Source organism: Carassius auratus, chromosome 10 (assembly GCF_003368295.1).
Source record: "Carassius auratus strain Wakin chromosome 10, ASM336829v1, whole genome shotgun sequence".
Classification (NCBI taxonomy): domain Eukaryota; kingdom Metazoa; phylum Chordata; class Actinopteri; order Cypriniformes; family Cyprinidae; genus Carassius; species Carassius auratus.
The window spans coordinates 7,753,074-7,773,991 of NC_039252.1; the positions used below are offsets into that span (position 1 = coordinate 7,753,074).

Below are 20,918 nucleotides of genomic sequence, written 5' to 3' on the forward strand. Positions count from 1 at the left end.
AAACCAGAGAGGGTGACATTGAGGCGGAGTGTGATATGATATGACTCATACTGGTTTCAGTCTCCTTTTATTATTGCCGTAATTGCCGCTCACCATCAGAGGACGGTATAACATTAATCATGGCTGCAGCTGCTCCCAGTAGCAATGAATCCTATAATGCAGCTTAAAATAACTTAAGCAGCTGCAGTGCTTCTGCAATCTTCAGACAGCCCACGGGCCCTGATCTGGTGCGTCTGCATCTTTAGCCTCCGCACCTGTGATCCGTTTAATTTTTCAAGTTCTTTTCATTTTTAGAATAGTGATATTATTTGTAAGCTTTTCGTCAGAAAGTTATAAAGACAGTTTTATCATATTTAGTAGTGTTTGCTAATGCAAGTGTCACTATTGCTCATTCTTATGGTGAGGGATTTGAACAAACCTTTAAGCCAAAGTATTAAACCACATTGCATAACTCATCCCACACCCGACTAAAGATATGAAATATAGTTCAAATCATGTGACTTGTTAAGGGAAGGTGTATAGCAGGAAGGAGCTGAGCCATTTCCAGAAACCAGAATATCAGTGTTATTATCTTTTTAAATTAGTAAGCAACCATGAAGATTTCCTCAGCAACCACAAAATAATCTGCTTAAAAAATACTTTGAGTCCTCTTTAATAGAGATTGAATGATCGCTGAAATATTGTATAAGCTGATAATTATTATGAATGTTTATTAGTAAGCTACACATTTCTAATTTCTAACTTGGGAACACCCCCACCAAATGGTGGCATTTTTTGCTAAACCCCAAGCATTTGTGAGGTGCAGGGCCCCAAAATGATTTGACTGATATTTTTATAGTAATGCACACTTTTTTGTATTTTATTAACGATATTCATAGGATTGTGCATAACAACATAATATTTGTTAAAAAAAATTTTGACAGTTAAAATAAAAACATACCAGTGCCAATAATCAGTTTGACATGTATTTTACCAATATTCACAAAAATCTGACAATTATAGACAAAATTGTGAATATCGGTAAAAGAAGTATCGGTCAAACCGATAATCGGTCTGTCCCAGTAGCCATGCATAGCAACACCTTAACAATTCTGAGCAAATTACAAGCATTGTCTCGCAGTTGATAGTGAATTTGCAGTTGATAATGCTAAAATAAAAGTTTCTAGTGTCTTTTAATGTTTGTTAGGTGCACTGAGTTGCTTGTAACAAGATGTCTGAGTTTGAAGTTTGTGCACATGATGCAATGTCATGAAAGACTTTATATGTTGTTGGTACTGGGAATTTGAGATGTGTAAAAATATGGACGGTACACTTCATTTCTCATCAGGGCAATCCATCACCCGAGTGCTTTTTAGAGCACCTGCCACATACAGCAGGGTTTGACATGTCCTTTGTGACATGACTGATTCTGTCATCTTTTAAAAACCTGATAACACAGCGCTAGGCTTACAAAACATGATAATTTACTAATCTCTGTTAATTATAACCTCTCCTTCACTTCGCCTCAGACTCAAAACGTCATGTACGACCTGGTCTCGGACCTGAACGAACGGGGCGAGGACATGGAGAAGAGGATCGCGCTGCTGGAGACAAAACTGGAGACGTTGCTCAGCAACTTACAGGCGCTTCCAGGCCTCATCAGTCAGGTGATCAGCCAGCAACACCGGGACTTCCTGGAGGTGCAACTCCAGCCGTACGACAAACACAACCACGAGCGCTCGCAGTCTGTCTCCCGGCGCCGATCGTCTTCCACCGCGCCGCCCACTTCCTCCGAGAGCAGCTAGAGCTGCCAGCCCAGCCGGCGTCTCCGGAGAAGACTTTCGCCATCATATGGCCAAGTTGCATTTTACTGTAAAGCCTTATGGTTTCAATAAAGTATTATCCAAATTCTGATGACACCATCAGAGGTTACTGGGGATAATGCGGTTGAAATGGAAACTTCCATACATATCTTCTCAAATTTGTTTTTTTACTTTAATAAATGATGCTGTTTCTCTGTTGAGAGGATCACAGAGAGACTTTTCTCAGTAACTAATGTTGGAGAGATATCAGGTGAGCAAGTCCTACCTTGGGACTTAATTCAGGAAAGCAATGTGACGACCTCAAACGGCACCGAATAGTGCCAGACTAGTGCTTCCAACTGAATTGTCTGTCTCTGCGTATGTGAATGAGATCTGACCTGTTCTTTGAATCAACAGGCTTTAATAACTCTTTATTGAGGAGCTAATAGCATGTCTGAACCCGAGACAGGGGCAGATGAGGAATGCCTCCCCTTCCTGTCCAAATAGCAAAAACCCTAGATTTAAACTTTGAAAGGAAAGCATATATCTTTTAGGTTAGGAAACGGCATCAGCTGTAGAGATCTTCTGTTGTAAGCCCTCTAAAAGTGACTATTCTGGGGCCCACGTTGCAAATAATTTACTCCTCTCGAAATGAATGCATCTGAATCTATACTTGCACTTTTTATCAATGCACTTCAATGCTTACTGACTATAATATGAATTTATGTTGCTCATTCAAATAGAAAGACACCTTTAGTCATAGGATAACGGCCAGAATGTACAAAGATAATGATTGTGTAGGCAACAGCAAGGGCAGCAAATGAGACCTCAACTGAAAGGACTGTGCTTACAATGTAGATGTTATTGTACCAACGTCTCCATTAGTTCCAACAGCAATTGACGTATCTTTATGGTGTAGCTGAGGGGAAACTCTCTCGGTTTACTGTGTGCTTTATGCTTAAACTGTCTTCAAAACGAGACGAGATCTACCGGATGCTATTTATTGACGTAGATATGTTTAAGAGCAGCAACAACAATCTTGTATATGTTTGGAAATGCCTATTTTTGTATTTCAATGGGGACAAGCACACCTCCAAATGCGTATGTCTTTCTCAAAGGATGTGTGGTAAAGAACTGTAGTCGAGTGTGGAAGTGGAATGTAGAACCAAAGCTTTTCAAAATGGGCAGAAAGTAGGGAAACGGATGGTACTTTGGAAGATCTTACTAGCAAACCATACTATTTACTGTAATGGATTTCTCTGGGATGGTCCTGTGAATTCAGCCTGTTTTCTGGTGTTAAAGGTCAAACAACTCCACAGCACAAATCTAAATAAAGAAGTCTCATGCTTATTGTCCGATCAATCGGTCTCACGCCTTTCAGAATGTAAACACAAATGTCTGTCTGATGCAAAGAATTGATTACCAAAAAACTATTTATTGTAGGAGATATTATGACAGGTTCACCATACTTTACTATCATTTATTGATAGCATGTTATTGATAGATCTGTGCACTTTAGATTCTAAAGATATACAGTATGATGGGTTAATGTTGGATATATTGGTGCATTTCATGACCTGGCCCAGCAACAACACATCCCAGGGTTACAGAACCTAATGAAACAATGGTGGATCCAGCAATTTCACCAACATAGAAACTATGAGTGATTAAATACTGTATGCAAAATGAATATAAACAATAAAATGAAACTATTTAACAGAAAATCTAGTGTGTGGCGTTTCAGTATGGATGTTTTATGTTTAATGCAGTGGTGAGTTGTGTTAGCTTTGAGGTTTCCTACATAACAGCTGTAAAATGTACTACTCACATTGTACTCTGGGGTGGATAGAGTTTTTGTCCGATCAAATGTATTTTTTACATGGAAGTCCTAAGGTGTCATTTATATTTTACATTTGCGTGCACTCGAAACAATAAGTATGAAACATTTGACATTATATTAATTATATTAATGTTTTTTTTTGTGATTCATCATCTACAATGAGAATAAAAAACTGAAGGGCACCCTCATGTCTGATCTATAACAAATTCAGTTCAGGTTTTGAAATCACCATAACGACTAAATAAATATTTGTAAATATTTGTAAAATTTGCATTTTTTTTAGCTTGCACATACAACAAACAGTTTTCTCGACGGCTCTGCTGCGACTAACTAAATAGTCCCGCCCCAAACCCCAAGCTATTGGTTGAGTGGCGCCTCCAAGTTATGTGATTGGCTAACAAGCACAGTCCCCGATCACTTGTTGTTTTCATTTACTGTCTATGGTTTTATCAATGATTTTGCTATTTTAGAACGTTGATGGTTTGTTTTATGTAACGACGAACATTTATGAAACCACGAATACATAAATATTTGAAATGAATATGAGTTTATTGTTCAAAATACAAATGTTTCCTACTTGAATGCGTGACATGTCGAGCTTCACAATGCACGTGAATGCAGCAACGGAGCCTTTTTGACAAAGACAATTTTTTTTTTTATCAGAAAACTTTTTCAGTATCCGTCTGTTTTGACATTTAAGCTGGATATTCCGATACATCAGGAAAATAAGAACTGTAAGTATTTACTCCTTACCACTAGGCGGAGCCCCTTCGTCAGACACAGGAAGAGGCAAACATCGCGAGGACTGAGTGATGAGCGTGGCGTGAACTTATGCCACAGCATGATAACGGTGTGCTTTTGAGCCAACAAAGCTATATAACCGATTAAACAACAAACTTTTTATTTTTCAAGTGACGTTTTCGAAAGGACCAACGCCAAAATGAGTTTACTCGCTAAAATAGCCGACATCGAGAACGAGGTGGGTTGGCATGAATGCTAATATATGAAAACTAACGTTAGCCGTTAGCACTTTAGCGCCAAGGCCATTCAACAGTCAACCCAGCTGGATTTCAGAAATTAGCTTGAGATTCAATAAACGGAGCTTTTAAATCTTACAACATAATAAAAGCTGAAAAAATCAGTTGTTGTTTTGACATTGTTATAGTAAATATGCAGTTTTGCAAATGGTCTGTGTCCTGCAGATGGCTCGTACTCAGAAGAATAAGGCCACAGCTCATCATCTGGGTTTGCTGAAGGCTAAATTAGCCAAACTGAGGAGAGAGCTCATCACTCCTAAAGGAGGCAGTGGAGGAGGCACTGGAGAGGGTGGGTACCGCACCATCATCACACACATGTACGGCAATGTCTCCCCTCTGGAGCTTCTTTTCTCAACCTGTTTTTCCTGCAGGTTTTGATGTGGCAAAAACCGGTGACGCACGAATAGGATTCGTGGGCTTCCCGTCAGTGGGTAAATCCACTCTTCTGAGTAACCTGGCTGGCGTGTACTCTGAGGTTGCTGCCTACGAGTTCACCACACTGACAACTGTACCGGGAGTGATCCGCTATAAAGGAGCCAAGATTCAGGTGAGATATTCTACCATGCCAAGTATTTGTACTGCATGCAGTGTTTTCTGCCAAAATGGGTTGTTGAGTGCCTTTTCTGCTGCCTGAAACATCCTGAAATGTGGGTTTGCAACACTTTGCAGTTTTGGCGAATGAGGCAACAATTTTTAATTTCATGATTCATATTTGTTTTATTAGCTTCTGGATCTCCCAGGTATCATCGAGGGGGCGAAAGATGGCAAGGGAAGAGGACGACAAGTCATTGCTGGTAAATACTTAAGGAATATTTCATCCAAAAATGAACATTTGTTCACCCTCTCAGGCAATCCAAGATGATGGTATTGTTTCTTCATCAGACATCAGAACAGCTGCTTATTTGTTAGAAACAAATCCATTATTAAGGCGATGCTTACTTCCATCTATTGTTCCTGGCTAAAATACTTTATCCAAATCTGTTGTAATGAAGAAATCTTGATGTCCTGAGGGTTAGTAAATTGTCAGCAAATAATTTTTTCAGCAGCTATTCCTTGCAGACTCTCATTGAAAGATGTTTGTAGCACTCTTGCCTGTTTTTAAGTGTGCTTACTAATCACATTCATTCTCCCTGACCTCGTCTCCTTCCAACAGTTGCTCGCACTTGTAACCTCATCCTGATCGTCTTAGACGTCCTGAAGCCTCTCGGACACAAGAAGCTCATTGAGCACGAGTTGGAAGGTTTTGGCATCCGGCTCAACAAGCAACCACCAAATATTGGCTTCAAGAAGAAAGACAAGGGTGGAATCAACTTCACCGCAACCGTACGATTTCAGAGTGCTTTTACATTCTATTACAAACATTTATAAAAAGCATTGTTAAAGTTTGGGTCACTTTTCTTGAGTAAAATAAATACACACAAAATGTAAAAATATGGTTTAGGCTATTGGAGGTGTGTGAACATAGAAATTTAACACTATTAATTTAAAATTAATCAAAGAGGTGTTCATTTACTGGAATTTTTTTAATTTAGTGACTTTATTTCTATGACATATTTCTATTAATGCAGTTTATTATAATTTACATTAGTTCGGCACTAACTACTAATTTGCAGAATTTAATAGACTTTGTTCCTATCTTAATTCAATAATTAATGTTTAATATTAAAGTAAATGCTAAATCTCTTTAGAATATTTAATCCAAAACATTTGAAATTTGAAGCTCACATGGAACAGCAGATCAGATTTGACTTTCTTTGTTACAAACCCATTTTATTTCAATCTTAGGCTCGCAGTAGAGTGTTAGTTTTCATTTAGTGTCATCAATCAGATCAGTCATGTTTACAGCTGTCATCACGCTTTTGTTTTAGTGTGCTCAAAGTGAGCTGGACGCTGAGACTGTGAAAAGCATTCTTTCCGAGTATAAGATCCACAACGCTGATATAACCCTACGAAGCGACTCTACAGCTGATGACCTCATTGACGTTGTGGAGGGAAACCGGTAGGAGCATTTTCACATCCATACTCCGTCATTCCCATTTAGAAGAGATTATTCACACGGTTCTTACTCCCCTCTCTAGGGTTTACATCCCCTGCATTTATGTACTCAACAAAATCGACCAGATCTCCATCGAGGAGCTGGATGTTATCTACAAAATCCCACACTGCGTGCCAATCTCAGCTCACCACCGCTGGAACTTTGACGACCTGTTGGAAAAGATCTGGGACTACCTGCATCTAGTGCGCATGTGAGTCACATGTTCCTGCAATGCATTCTGGGATGGCAAGCTTAGAATTTGACCAATGATTGGCATGATTAAGTTGCATACTTTCTGGAAGAGCTTTCAGGAATGTAATAAAAAAAGAACAATAAGTGATTTGCTATACACAGTGTATACTGAAAAGACACTTTGAGTGAAAATGTCTACTGTGTGAAGCTTACAGAAATGTAATGTACCTTAATATATCATAATGTTCTGTCTTCAGAAGTTTAAATATGCACTATGTATCATAAAGCCACAGCAGAATGTGTCATATATCTCTGACTGGTGATTCGCAGCTACACGAAGCCGAAAGGACAGCTTCCTGATTACACCGCACCTGTCGTACTTCCAGATGGGAAGACAGCCGTTGAGGACTTCTGCCTAAAGATTCACAAAAACCTCATTAAAGAATTGAAATAGTAAGTGACTTCAAAACATTCAAGGAGACTACGTCATTGTTCATTTGTGTTGAGAACAAGATCTGATTTAAATTCCTGATAGCAAAAGGCTCTGATCTAACTGAAGCACTAGTTATCTTTATTACTCACATGAGCGCAGTACACTCACTAAACTTCTAAACTCACTTCCAAGGTTACAGTGTGAGTGTACAGTGTGTTATTCACTTCTTTTGAAAAGGCTGTGCTCCTAGATTCAGCCTGTGAAGCCTTAATTAAAATAAAAAAAAAACTTTGAAATTGCATCTCTCTTATGCTGATATATTGATATTAGATATTTCTTTTAGATTTGTCCTCGAGTTTAGTGTCTTATGTATTTTAGTCTTTTTATAACACTTGCCTCAGTAGCATTCATATGTTTTTATACTATTAATATTTTAAATTGTCTAATTGTTCTAGTAATTTTATGTGGTTTTCTAGTTTCATGTTTCTGTTTAGTTTTATTACTTGAACTTAGTTATTTAATAACTAAATTACCAAGTAATTACTGTCATAATTTCTATTATATCCATTCAAGGTTTTGTCTGATATTTGCATTTTAAGTTATTTCTGTTAAAATTATTTTGAGTAGTTTTACTAAACATTAACACTGATTTGTAAAGTAACAGATATTTAGTCAACACTGTCAAATTTAAGATGCCTTTAAAAAAATAGTATTAGGGTAACTAGTTTATGCTGAAACACTAAAGTTATTGTGGTTATTGTGCAACTCGCCTCCATCTGTTAATGTTTTATTTTATTTTTCAGCAGACTTAAACCAAACTATTTAAGTCTTTATTTCATGTCAGAATAAATTTGTCACAGATTGCCTAAAAGCCTTGTCGGTAAATAGTGAATTTAAGTGATGTATGTAAATCTTTTGCACAATACTCCTGTGTGGAAACGTGCCTAGCATCTTCTCTCTCTTCTCTCTGCAGTGCATTGGTGTGGGGGTCGTCAGTGAAGCATAACCCGCAGAAAGTCGGCAAAGACCATGTGCTAGAAGATGAGGATGTAATCCAGCTGGTCAAGAAATAGAAGAACTTATGATTACATGATCATTACACTTCACATAAGAAACAACAAGACATTTGTAAATGCCCCGGAGGTTCCCATGGCACGATTGTTGTTTATTCATTTTTATTTTTGATTGTAAATATCACAGATTCATTCAGCATATTAAATGTCTCCTCATGCTTGAATTGGCATTACAATGTCTTGAATGAAGTTATACAGTTATAGATTAAGTGCATCTGTGGGCTGCAAAACAAAGTAAACTTCAATAAAAACCTAATATACAAATCCATTGATGTCTAAATGTGACGCTGATGCTTGATCAAAACATTTGACAAAGTCTTTTTGTTGAATTGTTAGCGTTGGTTAACTGATTAACAAAATTAATTGAGATATCTAGTCCGTGAGTAACCAGGGCCCGGTTTTTCAAAAGTAATCCAGTAGGATTTTGGATAACGGATTGGATCAAATCTTGAAAATGTGTTTTTCAGAAGAAAAAACGGATTACATAATTGGATTAGATCACGTAATCCAATGTTGGTTTTGATCCAGATCAAACCTTTAGTTTGGGTTTTTTTAGAACTTTTTTGTAGGATTTGGATCACTTTGATCCAAAAATTCTGGATTAAACTGATCCCATCAGAAGGGTGGATTCAGCGTGGATTTCATGGCCAAAATGTAATGAAAACTTTAAAAATGTATCAAATAATACTATATTTGGATCATGAAGTATCTTACAAGATATCCTATTTATTCATAAGGTTTTAATTTTATTTGTTCATCCGTCAGGCTACAGTGATTAGGTAGGCTTTAACATATTCAGCTTTTCTTGTTTTTTTTTTTTGTTTTTTTTAAATGTGTGGGTTTTCATTTCAAATAAAAACAAACTTATATTGACCCCACACTGGCTATTCTACTTGTTGCTCTTTACATATCTGTAGTTCTACATTGTGATTTCCTATGCCGTTTGAGCACTGGTTATCCAGATTTGGTGATCCTGAAAAGTTCCTATCCGGATCAGATTGATCCAATCCGATGCTGCTTTAAAAAACTTTCTCCAAAAGTAAGATGGATTACGTGATCACGAATCGCAAAAAAAGGATTACTAAATCCAGATCAATTTTATCTGGATTAAACATTTTGAAAAACTGGGCTCAGTACTTCACATGGTTTAATCCAGTAGTCTAGTGGCTGGATATTATACCCTCCCCCTCTAAGACAATCAATCACTCAGGATAACCAGGCCACTTAGCGGATGAATCTGACAAGGAATGATACACAGCCAGTCAGAAGCACTCATACCCTTAAACTGCCCCACTCACTAGGGACATTTGACATTATGAATGTGCAATGGGTGCAAGCTACCCCAAAGGTTAATCAGCCAAAAAGCCTTTACACTTGAGTTGATATAAGAACACTACAATTAGTGAAAAAAAAAAATCTAGTTCGTAAGTACCTTGAGAAAATTCATTTCCCACAGTAATGGAAAACCTTTACATTTAGAATTTTTAAACTACAATTTTTCAAACCTGGAATATTTGGAATGTAAAAAAAATAGCATAGTGGATATACGTATTTCAAGCTGTGTTGGACAGTTTATTGAACCGTAATTAATCATGTGACAATCTCTTTGTAAATTCTTCTGTAAATGACTTCTTCAAGAAACAGAACATAGAAAATTTTTAGTCAGAAGCTATTGAAACACTAAAATGAGTGATTACTTTTTATATGTTTCACACTAATTTCTTTTTGGTTATTGGGCAAGTCTACTTTTCAGCAGCTGTGGCAGTGCCTAGCCGTTTTTCAAATAAATCAGTTGAAATGACAGTAAAATGATCTACCTTTTTAAAACATCTAGGCGATGTACTGGGTACTTTGGTGTTTTTGGAAAAAAAAGTATATTCTTATTCAAAATTATGGACCCTGTTCACATAACAAAAGCTAATGTGGACAATGCTATAAATAATTTTCTCGAAGAAAGCATTATTAAAAGATGCAGAAAGTTATCAATGAGAATTCAAAGCACAAGCATCAGCAAAAGCTTAAAGTCTGTTATTCATTTCCTCTGGTGGGGTTATTGGGTTCTTGGGGATGAATTGGAGGCAGGTTCAAGCATTGATCTGAGACGTTTTTTAAGGTGGTAGGGACGTATGCCTATGGAAGAGGAGCCAGCGCTCACCCATCAAGCTCCGCCCTTCCCCCACCCATCTTCCTCTGCTGCACTTTCCCCTGTAAATTATAGCAGCACTTTAGCTAATGAAAGAGTTGAAGTCTGGGCACTAATAAAAGCCATTAAGTGAATAAAGCGCTTCCCCCTCTAACAAAATTAAAGAATTTGCCCCCTCCTCAAGAGGGAGGACTCTGTATTAATATTTATGAATTGCGGAACTGGACCCTCTACCCCCTCCCAATGACACGTACCCTGGCCCACACCGCCCAACTCCTCTTCAGCAAACCACCTATCCTGGGTGATATTGTGCGACCCCCGCCCCCCTCGCGGGGCGGAGGTAGGGGCGGAGTATGGGGGTGTTGGAGGAGAGACATCCTGGACAGTTTGCCTTCAGTTCGGCAAACAGGTCCAGTCCAGACACCCAGCTCAGAACAGCAGCTCTCTCAGATGAACTTAGTCACCAAGGAAGTGAGAGGCATTGGTCTCGGTCTGAAGATTTGCCATGAGGACATCCATCCCTGGATGAACCTGTTGGAAGGTCCTCTACTAGACCTCTTGTAGATGGTCCTCTTCAAGATTGAGGTAAGAGTCCTAATTGCACAAGTTGATTTTTGTCTTAACCCTTCTTCTTTTCTTCTCACAGTACTCCTTAAAACAGTTTCACTGCACTCTATTTCTCTATTTCAAGGTAACATATTTTCCAAGAGTGTTGTGCAAGAGGGGGACAAAATACGCTACTACTGAATGAACTAGGTAAGATGTAGTATTTGCTCCAAATTTGTAAGATGCTCAAAAGGATGGATTCAAGAGGGAACTGACAAACTGGTCGAAGAATATAGACTTTGCCACTGTCCCTTCATATGTTACGAATTGTTCTTTCTGATCCTCATCCTTCATTCTCTACAACCATCTCCAACATCATCCTTAATAATATTTGTTTCTTCCCATTTCATCATGCTAAGTGGTTCAGTTGTCCGACCTTTAGAGTTGATTAGCGCACCCTTCCTTCCCATTCCCACTAAAATGTCCCATGGGGCATGGCAAGTATGGGGTAATATGATTACCACCCAGATGGATGAGCAGAATCTAGGCAGGTTTTTGGAAGAGACACTCTGGGATATCTTGGGAAGTGTTGCCACAAGAGGTTTTGCAGGAACAAGTTAAGAATTGGCCCTAAGGTCCAGATGTTGTCGGATAGAAGGCATTGGCTATGATGTTGTGGGATATTGACTGTGAAAGAAAATTACATTGGTGGTTTATTCTTATTTGCCCATAGAGCAATCTATTTGAGCAAGTCAAGAAGCTACTGATGTCCCTTAACAAGACAACCATTGCTTTGACAAACTCTGTTTCTATAGATTTTTTGTAAACCCCCAAACAATTGAATGACAGCAAACTCATTTGATTACCAAACCATTCTCGTTTGTTAACCCCCATTTGGAGTTCTCTTGAGTTCCACTTCATTATTTGACTGAAATTTTAAAAAATTGACAGTTTTGGCGACTGGTCAGCAGGCATAGGTACTGGGGAGGGGTAACATTTTCGGCGAGGGTGGGGTTTGTCGCAGTTTTTGCGCAGGAAGGGCGGTGCCTGCGAATCTCTGCAGTGAGAACGTGACCTATGACTAATCTCTTTTTCTTTTTTTAAATTTGCAGACATACTTCATTGCAGTCTATCACAAACACCTTTTTCGACCATCTCCCATTATGTCACTCTCTGTAATCACCTGCACCAACCTCTATGATACTGCCCTTCTCGATTTCCAGCAATTTTGGAAAGATTTTGGAAACCTGAATATCGTCTTTTTGAGAATAGGTACAACACCTAAGGCTGGCTGAAGAAGAGTCTCGATGACAACTAGATCTTTTGATGGTCTTTTAAAATTTTCTAGTGATCTCTGACTTTGTTGATCCACCTTACGTAGAATTGGAGCCTTGACCTTTTCCCAGATGACCCTCATTCTGTATTCTGCATGATTTTAAACAGGATTTTAATGTACATGGACGGTTCCGTCCTGTCTTTTGTGACTGATCCACAACTTGAACAAGTTTCTGCTGACTTTACGACTGCCCAGGACACCATTGTGCTTGATCTAACCATGCAGTTCCCTTTCTGTCCATGGTTGTGCCAAGCACTTTGGAGACTTGTGTGCACTCTCTACCAGGTTTTTCTTCTTACAGTTCTTTTCTTATTAGATCCTCAATCTGAAGAATTAGACCTTGTGCAACAGTCTGTTGAAGTGTACATTTCTTGTCCCAAACAAGAATATTTTAAAGAGAATAAAACGCATTGTGATGTTTTGTTTGTTTGAGTCTGACATGATCATTACAGTAAGAAAAATGAGGGCAACAAGAAATGGAAATAATGACACTGTGGTCAAAATAGTGTTCTGTTGCCAAGCCGCACTTCCTCAGCCAAGCTGATGGCATAGCTTGACCTATTTCTTCAGGTCCTTTTAATGTACTCATATACCCTATTGATATATAAAGAAAGCCGTAACCACCATAAACATAGAAGGGAGACATTTATCCAACCCCCAGCATAGCGCCCAATCCACACAGAGTTGGAGTTTAAAAAAATCTGTTTATTTTTTACAATTGGCATAAAAATAAGTTACGAAAAACGTCCAAGTCCAGTTACATCCTCATTTATCATAAAATGTGGACAAATTGTGCACACCAGCCACCGTTTTCACTGAAACATAAATATCTGACTGTAAGACAAAAAGTCTTTAGTAATGTAAGCCTTGCTCGAGTAAATGCAATCTTAGATGCAGTCGGGAGGTCATGATGATGGGTGGAGCTCACTGCAGAGCACCACTTACAGTCAGTCTCTAGATGAATGAACCACTCCGTTTTACCGTCAGAGGTCATGTTAGGTTGCACTGCTCAACTCCAGTCATTTTCAAAGTAATGGACTCTTCTTGGATATTGTCATCCGTTTGCCTGTACACAAGCATTTTATTTATCGAATCTTTGGAGATTTTACCTATTCACGAGACCAATTCACATTTTAGAATTTTTTTAAGCACTTTATGAATATATTCTGAACACTTGAACTGATTCACTGAGCAGTTTAAAAAGATGCATAAAGCAACAATAAAATGGATGAACAAATTTCTAACTATGAATTTAATCAATCAATAAATGCTGCAGAAGTCCAGCCAATTAAAACGCACTACAATTGAAGTACAGTACACTCATGACTAACATATATTTCACCTGTAGGCTACATACTGCAGTCAGTGGTCTGGGTGTGATGTGCATATTGAACAGGAACAACAGTTACATGCATAACTTGTTTTTTACATTTATTTTTAAAAGAGAATGTCATTGGTGTTTACATGTGCAAAGCTCGCCTACACGTTTCTAGGGTGTAACCGAGGCTTTGCTGTAATTTAGGTTAGCAGCTTATTTAGATCATTAACCTTCAATATGAATATATTACTCAGTAAACACCATTAATACGCATCTACAATAGTCCACATTTGAAGTGGATCAAAACCATTCAACAAAATTGTCCTAAAACCAAAATGTGTTCTTGAATAGCTTTGATTAACTTTTCTGATCCACTTTAAATGTTGACTACTGTAGACTATTAAGTAAATACATTCTATGAAATATGTTATTGGACCTATCCTTTATTCTGTTGTTCCCAGTCGTGGCTGTATATAATGATTTAAAACCATTAAAACATCATATTTACTGACCTGTTTTTGAAGGTCACAATCTTTGATACTATGCATACATTAATAAAAATGAAACAAGACTCAGAAATTATTTCAAATTACTTTTATTGTCACCAATTAATGAAACCGGTGGTTCATTTTCACAATGAAGCAAAAAACAAACACTCATGCTTCTGGCATCTCAATCATTTATACGTACACTATTTCACTTGCGATTAGAACATTTCTAATTTTGATATTAGAAAGAGAAAATGCTTTAAAGCGCACTAAACTGCAGTTGAGTTTTATTATGATGCTTAGACTCAAATAAGCAGAGTATTGTCAAACACCAAGAAAATTCACTTTTTCCTTTTTTTTTTTTTTTTTTTTAAGTATACCGGTGAATATCTGAGATTTCAATGTGATGTTTAGATGAAATGGAAGATAATATTATTGAATGTGCTATATTAATACAGTACATATTTCAACTTGTACCTCAGTTCGTAAAAAATAAAACCTTTTTTTTTTCAGAACTAAGGTACAAATCAAAATCATTATCCATGGTAATCAACAACATGCCACAAATGTTGTCAATGCAGCATTAAATCTATAATCCTGGAATATTCCTTATTAGCAAGACCTTTCTAAATACATTTTGACTGACCACTGTGAACAATGGTTTTGAACATGAAAAAAACAAAAAAACAAAAAACACACACTTGAGTAATGGGATGTAAACAGGGCAGTGCTATCTAGGTATTACACATATACAAATACATTTAAGGCCATGTCTTTTTATGAAGCTTAACAGAATGGTGTTACGTGGTATTCTGAAAGTAATAAAAGGGGAAATAATTTAATATGGAACAAGATTAAATAGGACTGTGATGTTTAATTACACCTTCAATAAAGAGCGGTTATTCAAAACAAACTCACATGGATATCAAAGTATCATCAACTGAACAATGCATCTTCAGGACCATTAACATTTCAAGTGCATCATAAGGTTTTTTGAAAATAAGTTACCAATCATGTCACAAAAAGTGGCATGCCATTATCAAGTCCTAACATCATTATAATAGAGGACATCCACCAAATAAAATCTGAAAGATCTGCTTTCATTTCAACTGTTCCTCTGCAGAGACCATAAAGAAGAAACGGATACAGACAAAAGTCAACATGCATGATTTGAATACTCCCCCCCCCCCCCCCCCCCCCCACAGTATTCTGACATGCTACGGTCTCTGTAACTTCACTGGTGTATGACACAGCAGTATGAAAAAAGGTCATATGATGGGATGGAGACCAAACAGGACAAGAGTTGTCCATTCAGTGTAATCTGCATCAATAAGCCAAGCGTGACTGAACCAATCAATTTGTATTACATTAAACATGTATGACACACACAATCCCATCACAGTGGATTCCCATTCACAAAAAACAAATACTAATAATAATAATTAATACACCCCCTAATTCCTAGCACAAAATCCATCCTGCAGTGCATTTGCATGTCGACTTGTGCACTGTCCTTCCACTTTCGTTACAACATCAAATCCCAGTGTCCTTATTTGCTGGAGTTCAGAGTAGAAAAGATGTTTTCGACTTCAAACAGCCCTCTAGAGCACAGGAGGAAGCCGAGCCTGATCGTGAGGATGCTGCGGTCGGCATAAGACACAGTTTTGGTGATCCTGTGAAGGCTGTTTGGGTTTTACTGGCAGTGAACATTCACACGCTAAATGAGGACGAAGGTGAGTTGATCTGGTTCTGCTGAGAGCAGTTAGTTCATCACAGTATAAACTGGAAAAAAGTGGCTTTCCTGTAGTTGAACCTTGTTAGGCGAGTACATGGTCTGTTGTTTTTCAGCATCTCAACAGCATGATGGATTCTGATGATCGTGCTGTAAATGCGGAGTGAAAAGCTGCTTTGGCAGGAGAATCTACAATTAATACATGCCATTATTTTGGCTCATCTCAGTACCCTACAGAAAGAGGAAGCAAACTAACAGCATACAAAATGAGACGTGAACACTTAGTATGACAGCTAGTGCAGGACTGATCAATGGCATAGATGAATTTAAGAAATGGATTTCTTTATGGCTTCAATGAATGATCGCATAAGCAAAAAATGCTCTGTTCTGGGTCATTTTACCACAGTGTATCAATCGCTGTGGCCAGACGCTCAGGCGTAGATCTGACTCGGTCCTCCGGTGTGAGCGTTGTCAGCTAGTCGTTCTTGGGTGGGTTGGGTGGATTTTATGATGCTGACGTAGTCCTGGACACCGACGTCCATGTTTTTAGCTTTGAGGGCGGCGGTGTGAAGCTTCTCCAGGAAGTCTGGCATGCCTGAGGGAGAGGAAGTGAAATCTGAATGAACAGGTGTCAAGAAACAGCAGCTGCAGAAAAGGCAGATTTCAAGAAAGACTTGTACAATTCAACAAATTCATCTGTGAAATTCCCAACTGTGATGCTAACATGAGTACAGCTTCATTTGCACTCTCCAATAAAATTAATAACACATTTGTGATTGCACACTAGCTGATATTCAGAAACATACATTCCTCACACATTCACTATGAGTGTGTGTATTTGTAGTGTAGATTCACTATAAATACAATATATTTCAATATAATATATACAAGTTCAATATATTTATATATAATTAATATGAATATAAATATAAACATGTAATTAAATGTTAATGTTTTCAAATGTATGCAGTATGTGGGTCTTAATACATGCATATAAAGCAGAGTTGTACATGACTCAATTTCTAAATACTACGGAATATAATGGAAAATTACTTAAAATAGGGGCAAATATATAAAATATATATATATATATCTTTACTGTCACTTTTGATCAATATAATGCATGATCATTTTAGGACTCAACCCACTAAAAAGCCTCAATCTATGTTATTAAAGTCCAAGGGGAGTGCATATATTACAAAAGTGTGAGAGCATTAGACAGACGGCTCACCACTAGACACCATCCAGCTGACGCAATAGCGAGGGAAGACCGTCTGGGGATCATCGCTGTAAGTCAGCAGGTAATCAAAGCCATTCTGTTGAGACAAGATAACTAGCTTAAGACTGCAAACTAAGACCAGCCTCAGACAGGCTGACACCCAGCTGATTCCCTATTCTCACCTCGTCAAATGACCGGTGTGGCCGGATGACCATCTTGGACTGATAAGAGTGAACTCGGACGAACTCCTGGGTCTCTGGAATACTGGGGTGTCTGACGGCTCTGAACAGAGAAAGAAGGCACACTTAATTTAAAGGACACACTTCGACCAGTCGACATTAATTAAAATATCCCTAAATAATGCCTATGAAAGAGCAAGAACAGTTACCTGGAGATTAAGATCATTAAGTTGTTCTCCATGTCAACATGATACCGGCGCACATAGACGTAGTCTCTGGAGTACATGGGATACTGCACAGGAAAGGTCAACAAATAAGAACAGCTATTAAACAACACAGTAAATACTAACAGGCATGTTGATTTAAAGATTAAGCTTATAACAACTTATGTATTTGATATTCTTATCAATAATACTCAAGTTACACTGTAAAGAAAGTTCTTGAATTAGAACTTTCACTTTGTTTCGAAATATCTACATTCCAAAGTTCTTCAGCTTTAAAATAAATACTTTTAACTCCTAATTTTAATAACTAAAAGTAATTAACTAAAAAAAAAAGGCTGATGTGTATATCCATAAGCCCTTGTTAGAACCTACATATATTTTACTTATAAATAAATAAATAAAATATGGTTTAGGGTTTTATTTATGTATTATACACACATACACGCACAAAAAAATGAGAATATCATCAAAAATTTATTTTTTTGTAATTTTCTTATCATATCTATGCAATACAATAAATATAAACGCACACACACATATATAGTATATATAGTATTTCAGACGAGTAAACAAAAAATATTTCTAGCCAATGGTGATTCAATTGCCAAGGTGTTTGTAGAGGGTTTCATCTTAATAAAGGAATTCTTTAACAATGCAAATAAATCCAGCATGGCAGACTAATGAAACAGGACGGATACTAGATTACATTTAGAGGCTTTTAAATCTTCAGTCAACTAATACTAGATTACACTTCAGTTAATTCGACTCACTCACTGCCCACTGAAAAAAATCACAAGGATGTTTTCATGTTATGACAGCATGCAGAGGACAACTTGATTCAGAGCTTACTGGAAAATGTGTTGCCCAATGAATGACCTCGGTGCCGGTGTTGACGTCCCTGTCCACCACGTCCAATTTAATAACCAGTGCGTCCCACTTCTTTCTGTACTCTGTGTCCAACTGGATTAAGGGCAAATATTTGGGAGAGTCTAAATATAACATTCAAATACCAACAGCAGACACTAACCACATGCACAAGCCCTAAGATACAACATCTTCAGCAAATGGAGTGCAAGGCAGGTAATGCCTGAAACATGTAATAGGGTTGCCAATTCTCACATTAGGCATAAAAAACACATTCGATCTCATGCCACCACAGTGATGCTTTCTCTAGCACATACCTCACATTTTACTCTTATATTCATTATTCTGTAAACATTGAGTGGCATGCATAATCCCATTGTGTAAAACAGTCATTACATCAAGCCAATGCAAATGCCGTTAAATTTCAAACATCAATTGCAAAAGAAAAATGCTTTAATTATATATCAAATATTTGTTGTTGAACGTCAAATTAAGTCTTATAAGTGTTCCTTAAGTTATTCATGTGTTCAAAAGGCCTGCAGAACATCTGAGCTGTTTTTCTTTATTATCTATGACTTAGTCACTTTAAGACCAGATTAAAAATCAATGGTTGAATCCTCAAAACCTCATATAGGCACCTGAGACTGGTTCAGGCTATGTCAACAACACCTCGCTCCAGCCAGGTAACTAAAGGTGGCAACCCTGCATGCAAGGCTATTAAAGCTTTAACGGTACATGCAGCTTTACTTTGTCTTGCTTTAATAAGCGGGTTTAATATTAACTAAATTATTCATTACCTGAACATTGAAGAATTGCCGGGGGGAGACGTCTGTATATGAACCAAACACTGTAAAGAGAGAAGTCGTCATGTAAATCCATTTTTCTATTGTAATTGCCCTATCTTTTGTAATTATCTTCCTTTTTTGTATTACTGACTTTTTAATTCACCGTGTTTGTTGACAGTGAAAGAATAAGTTAAGGGATTGAGGAGCATTTGGGCATTTTTTAATTTTTATGAATCCACAGACAGCACCCAGAAGTCTAGGACTGGCTCTGCATTCACGACACATGTGAAATGGACAAAACAAAAATAATTTCTTAGTAAGTAATGACACAATAAATACATGTTTTTATAACTTAAAATGTACCTCTGTATTCAAAAAGATGGCTATCCTGGATGGGTCTCCTCCAAACCCTGAAGTTTTTCTTCTCCATGACCACCTCCCAGTCTGGATCCACATGCACAGTGGTCTTTGGGGTCACATTCTGGCTTCTCGCCGACTCCAGTGCCTGCAGCTCCCACGCACACCTTAACCGCAAGTACAGACAAGTTGCTTTAACCACAATAATGCATAAATATGAAACTAAAATAAATACCAAATGTGTTGAAAACATGTAACATTTAGTTAAATTAGGACCTTGTCATCAAACCACGCCCTCTAGAGCCATAACAGCCAATCCGATGCCATAACAACTGAACACGAAAAGTGATTGACAGCTAGGGGGCGTTTCTGATTAGTTAAAACAAGGACGATTCTGATTAGTTAACAGAAGGCCTAATGCATTGATTAGGTGCAGTGCGCCAAACAAAAACGAAGAAAAAAGTATGAATATCAGATAATGGTTGTGTCTTATTTCCAAAATTACAGATAACGTCACATAAACAGTCCAGAAGTGAGAGAAGTAACTTAACGTTACCTTCTCAGCTCATCATCTCCAATCCTCTGGTCTTCCCACATGAAGACCCCAGCCAATGCTGCTATCAGTTTTCCGGCGGGGGCGTGTTTGCTCTGCAGGCGTCTCCATATGTGTCCCACGAGTGTCCACCTGCTCCTCTCAGAGTACAGGTTTGAGTACAGCTCTCCGATCTGAAAGGCCCTTCTCAGCCTTTGGCCTGTCACAAAACTACAGTGGTTGGCGAATATAGACAACAGTCTCTCTTTCTTTTTGTCGGAGGCTAGCTTGTTTGTTCCCCTTCCTGTTTTTTGGAGCCATGACAGCAGCAGGCCCACGCGCTCACCCAGCCACGACAAACTCCACGATTTGCTATCTATCGCACCACTTTGTTTAAAAGTGCTAAAGTTTTGCAGACGCACCGCTCTGGCCCCTATACTGCACACGGGACGATGCTGGACGGAGGGGAACATCTTTGTTTCTAGAACCACGACTCGATGATTTCTAGAGTTGACTTTGAAGTGACTTTAATGCGCCCTGAATTAGCTAAAAAACAAAGATTTACTATACAGATTAGTTCCCATTTATTGATTTGACTGAGCTAAGTGCAACGCAATGTCAAGTTGACATGCACTAGCGATTATCTTGCAAAATAGTAAACGACAGGTTTTAACGGACAACTAAAATGCATGAGCGTTAAAAAATAATTTTTTTGTTTCTAATCTAATATTGTGAGAAGCTATCAGTAAATTTTCTAGATAAACAAGCAGTTCGAAATTTGCGAAAAACTGCTTTAACAAATCA

General features: G+C 37.9%; 3 protein-coding genes across 4 annotated transcripts in view; 2 read left to right on the plus strand and 1 right to left on the minus strand.

Moving 5' to 3' along the window:
* Positions 1–3,478, plus strand: part of LOC113109699 (small conductance calcium-activated potassium channel protein 2-like) — a 35,314-nt gene extending 31,836 nt beyond the window's left edge. Inside the window, exon 9 of one of the 2 annotated variants that reach the window (XM_026273431.1) lies at positions 1,509–3,478. In XM_026273431.1, coding sequence (XP_026129216.1) covers positions 1,509–1,784 — 276 coding nt within the window. In that variant the 3' untranslated portion in view covers positions 1,785–3,478. The remainder of the gene's footprint in view (positions 1–1,508) is intronic. The other variant, XM_026273432.1, reaches the window with a different exon arrangement.
* A 916-nt stretch (positions 3,479–4,394) lies between these two features.
* On the plus strand, positions 4,395–8,659 carry LOC113109701 (developmentally-regulated GTP-binding protein 1). The gene is made up of 9 exons (XM_026273433.1): positions 4,395–4,600; positions 4,824–4,947; positions 5,030–5,205; positions 5,383–5,452; positions 5,812–5,981; positions 6,527–6,657; positions 6,737–6,904; positions 7,216–7,338; positions 8,292–8,659. Exons 1-9 carry the CDS (start codon positions 4,562–4,564, stop codon positions 8,389–8,391), a joined length of 1,101 nt encoding a protein of 366 aa, XP_026129218.1. The 5' UTR covers positions 4,395–4,561; the 3' UTR covers positions 8,392–8,659.
* A 6,844-nt stretch (positions 8,660–15,503) lies between these two features.
* On the minus strand, positions 15,504–20,833 carry LOC113109702 (stAR-related lipid transfer protein 7, mitochondrial-like). Its single transcript, XM_026273434.1, has 8 exons — positions 20,139–20,833; positions 19,589–19,749; positions 19,238–19,287; positions 18,426–18,536; positions 17,562–17,644; positions 17,356–17,455; positions 17,186–17,270; positions 15,504–16,549 (listed from the first exon to the last, which is right to left on the minus strand). Exons 1-8 carry the CDS (start codon positions 20,585–20,587, stop codon positions 16,386–16,388), a joined length of 1,203 nt encoding a protein of 400 aa, XP_026129219.1. The 5' UTR covers positions 20,588–20,833; the 3' UTR covers positions 15,504–16,385.
* Positions 20,834–20,918: the final 85 nt, after the last annotated feature.

Coding starts and splice junctions, on each gene's coding strand:
- LOC113109701 (XM_026273433.1), top strand. CDS start 4,562: ATGAGTTTACTCGCTAAAATAGCCGACATCGAGAACGAG. Junction 4,601..4,823: donor TAGCCGACATCGAGAACGAG/GTGGGTTGGCAT, acceptor TGTGTCCTGCAG/ATGGCTCGTACTCAGAAGAA. Junction 7,339..8,291: donor CTCATTAAAGAATTGAAATA/GTAAGTGACTTC, acceptor TTCTCTCTGCAG/TGCATTGGTGTGGGGGTCGT.
- LOC113109702 (XM_026273434.1), bottom strand. CDS start 20,587: ATGTTCCCCTCCGTCCAGCATCGTCCCGTGTGCAGTATAGGGGCCAGA. Junction 17,645..18,425: donor ATTGGGCAACACATTTTCCA/GTAAGCTCTGAA, acceptor TTTCCTGTGCAG/TATCCCATGTACTCCAGAGA. Junction 17,271..17,355: donor CACACCGGTCATTTGACGAG/GTGAGAATAGGG, acceptor TTGTCTCAACAG/AATGGCTTTGATTACCTGCT.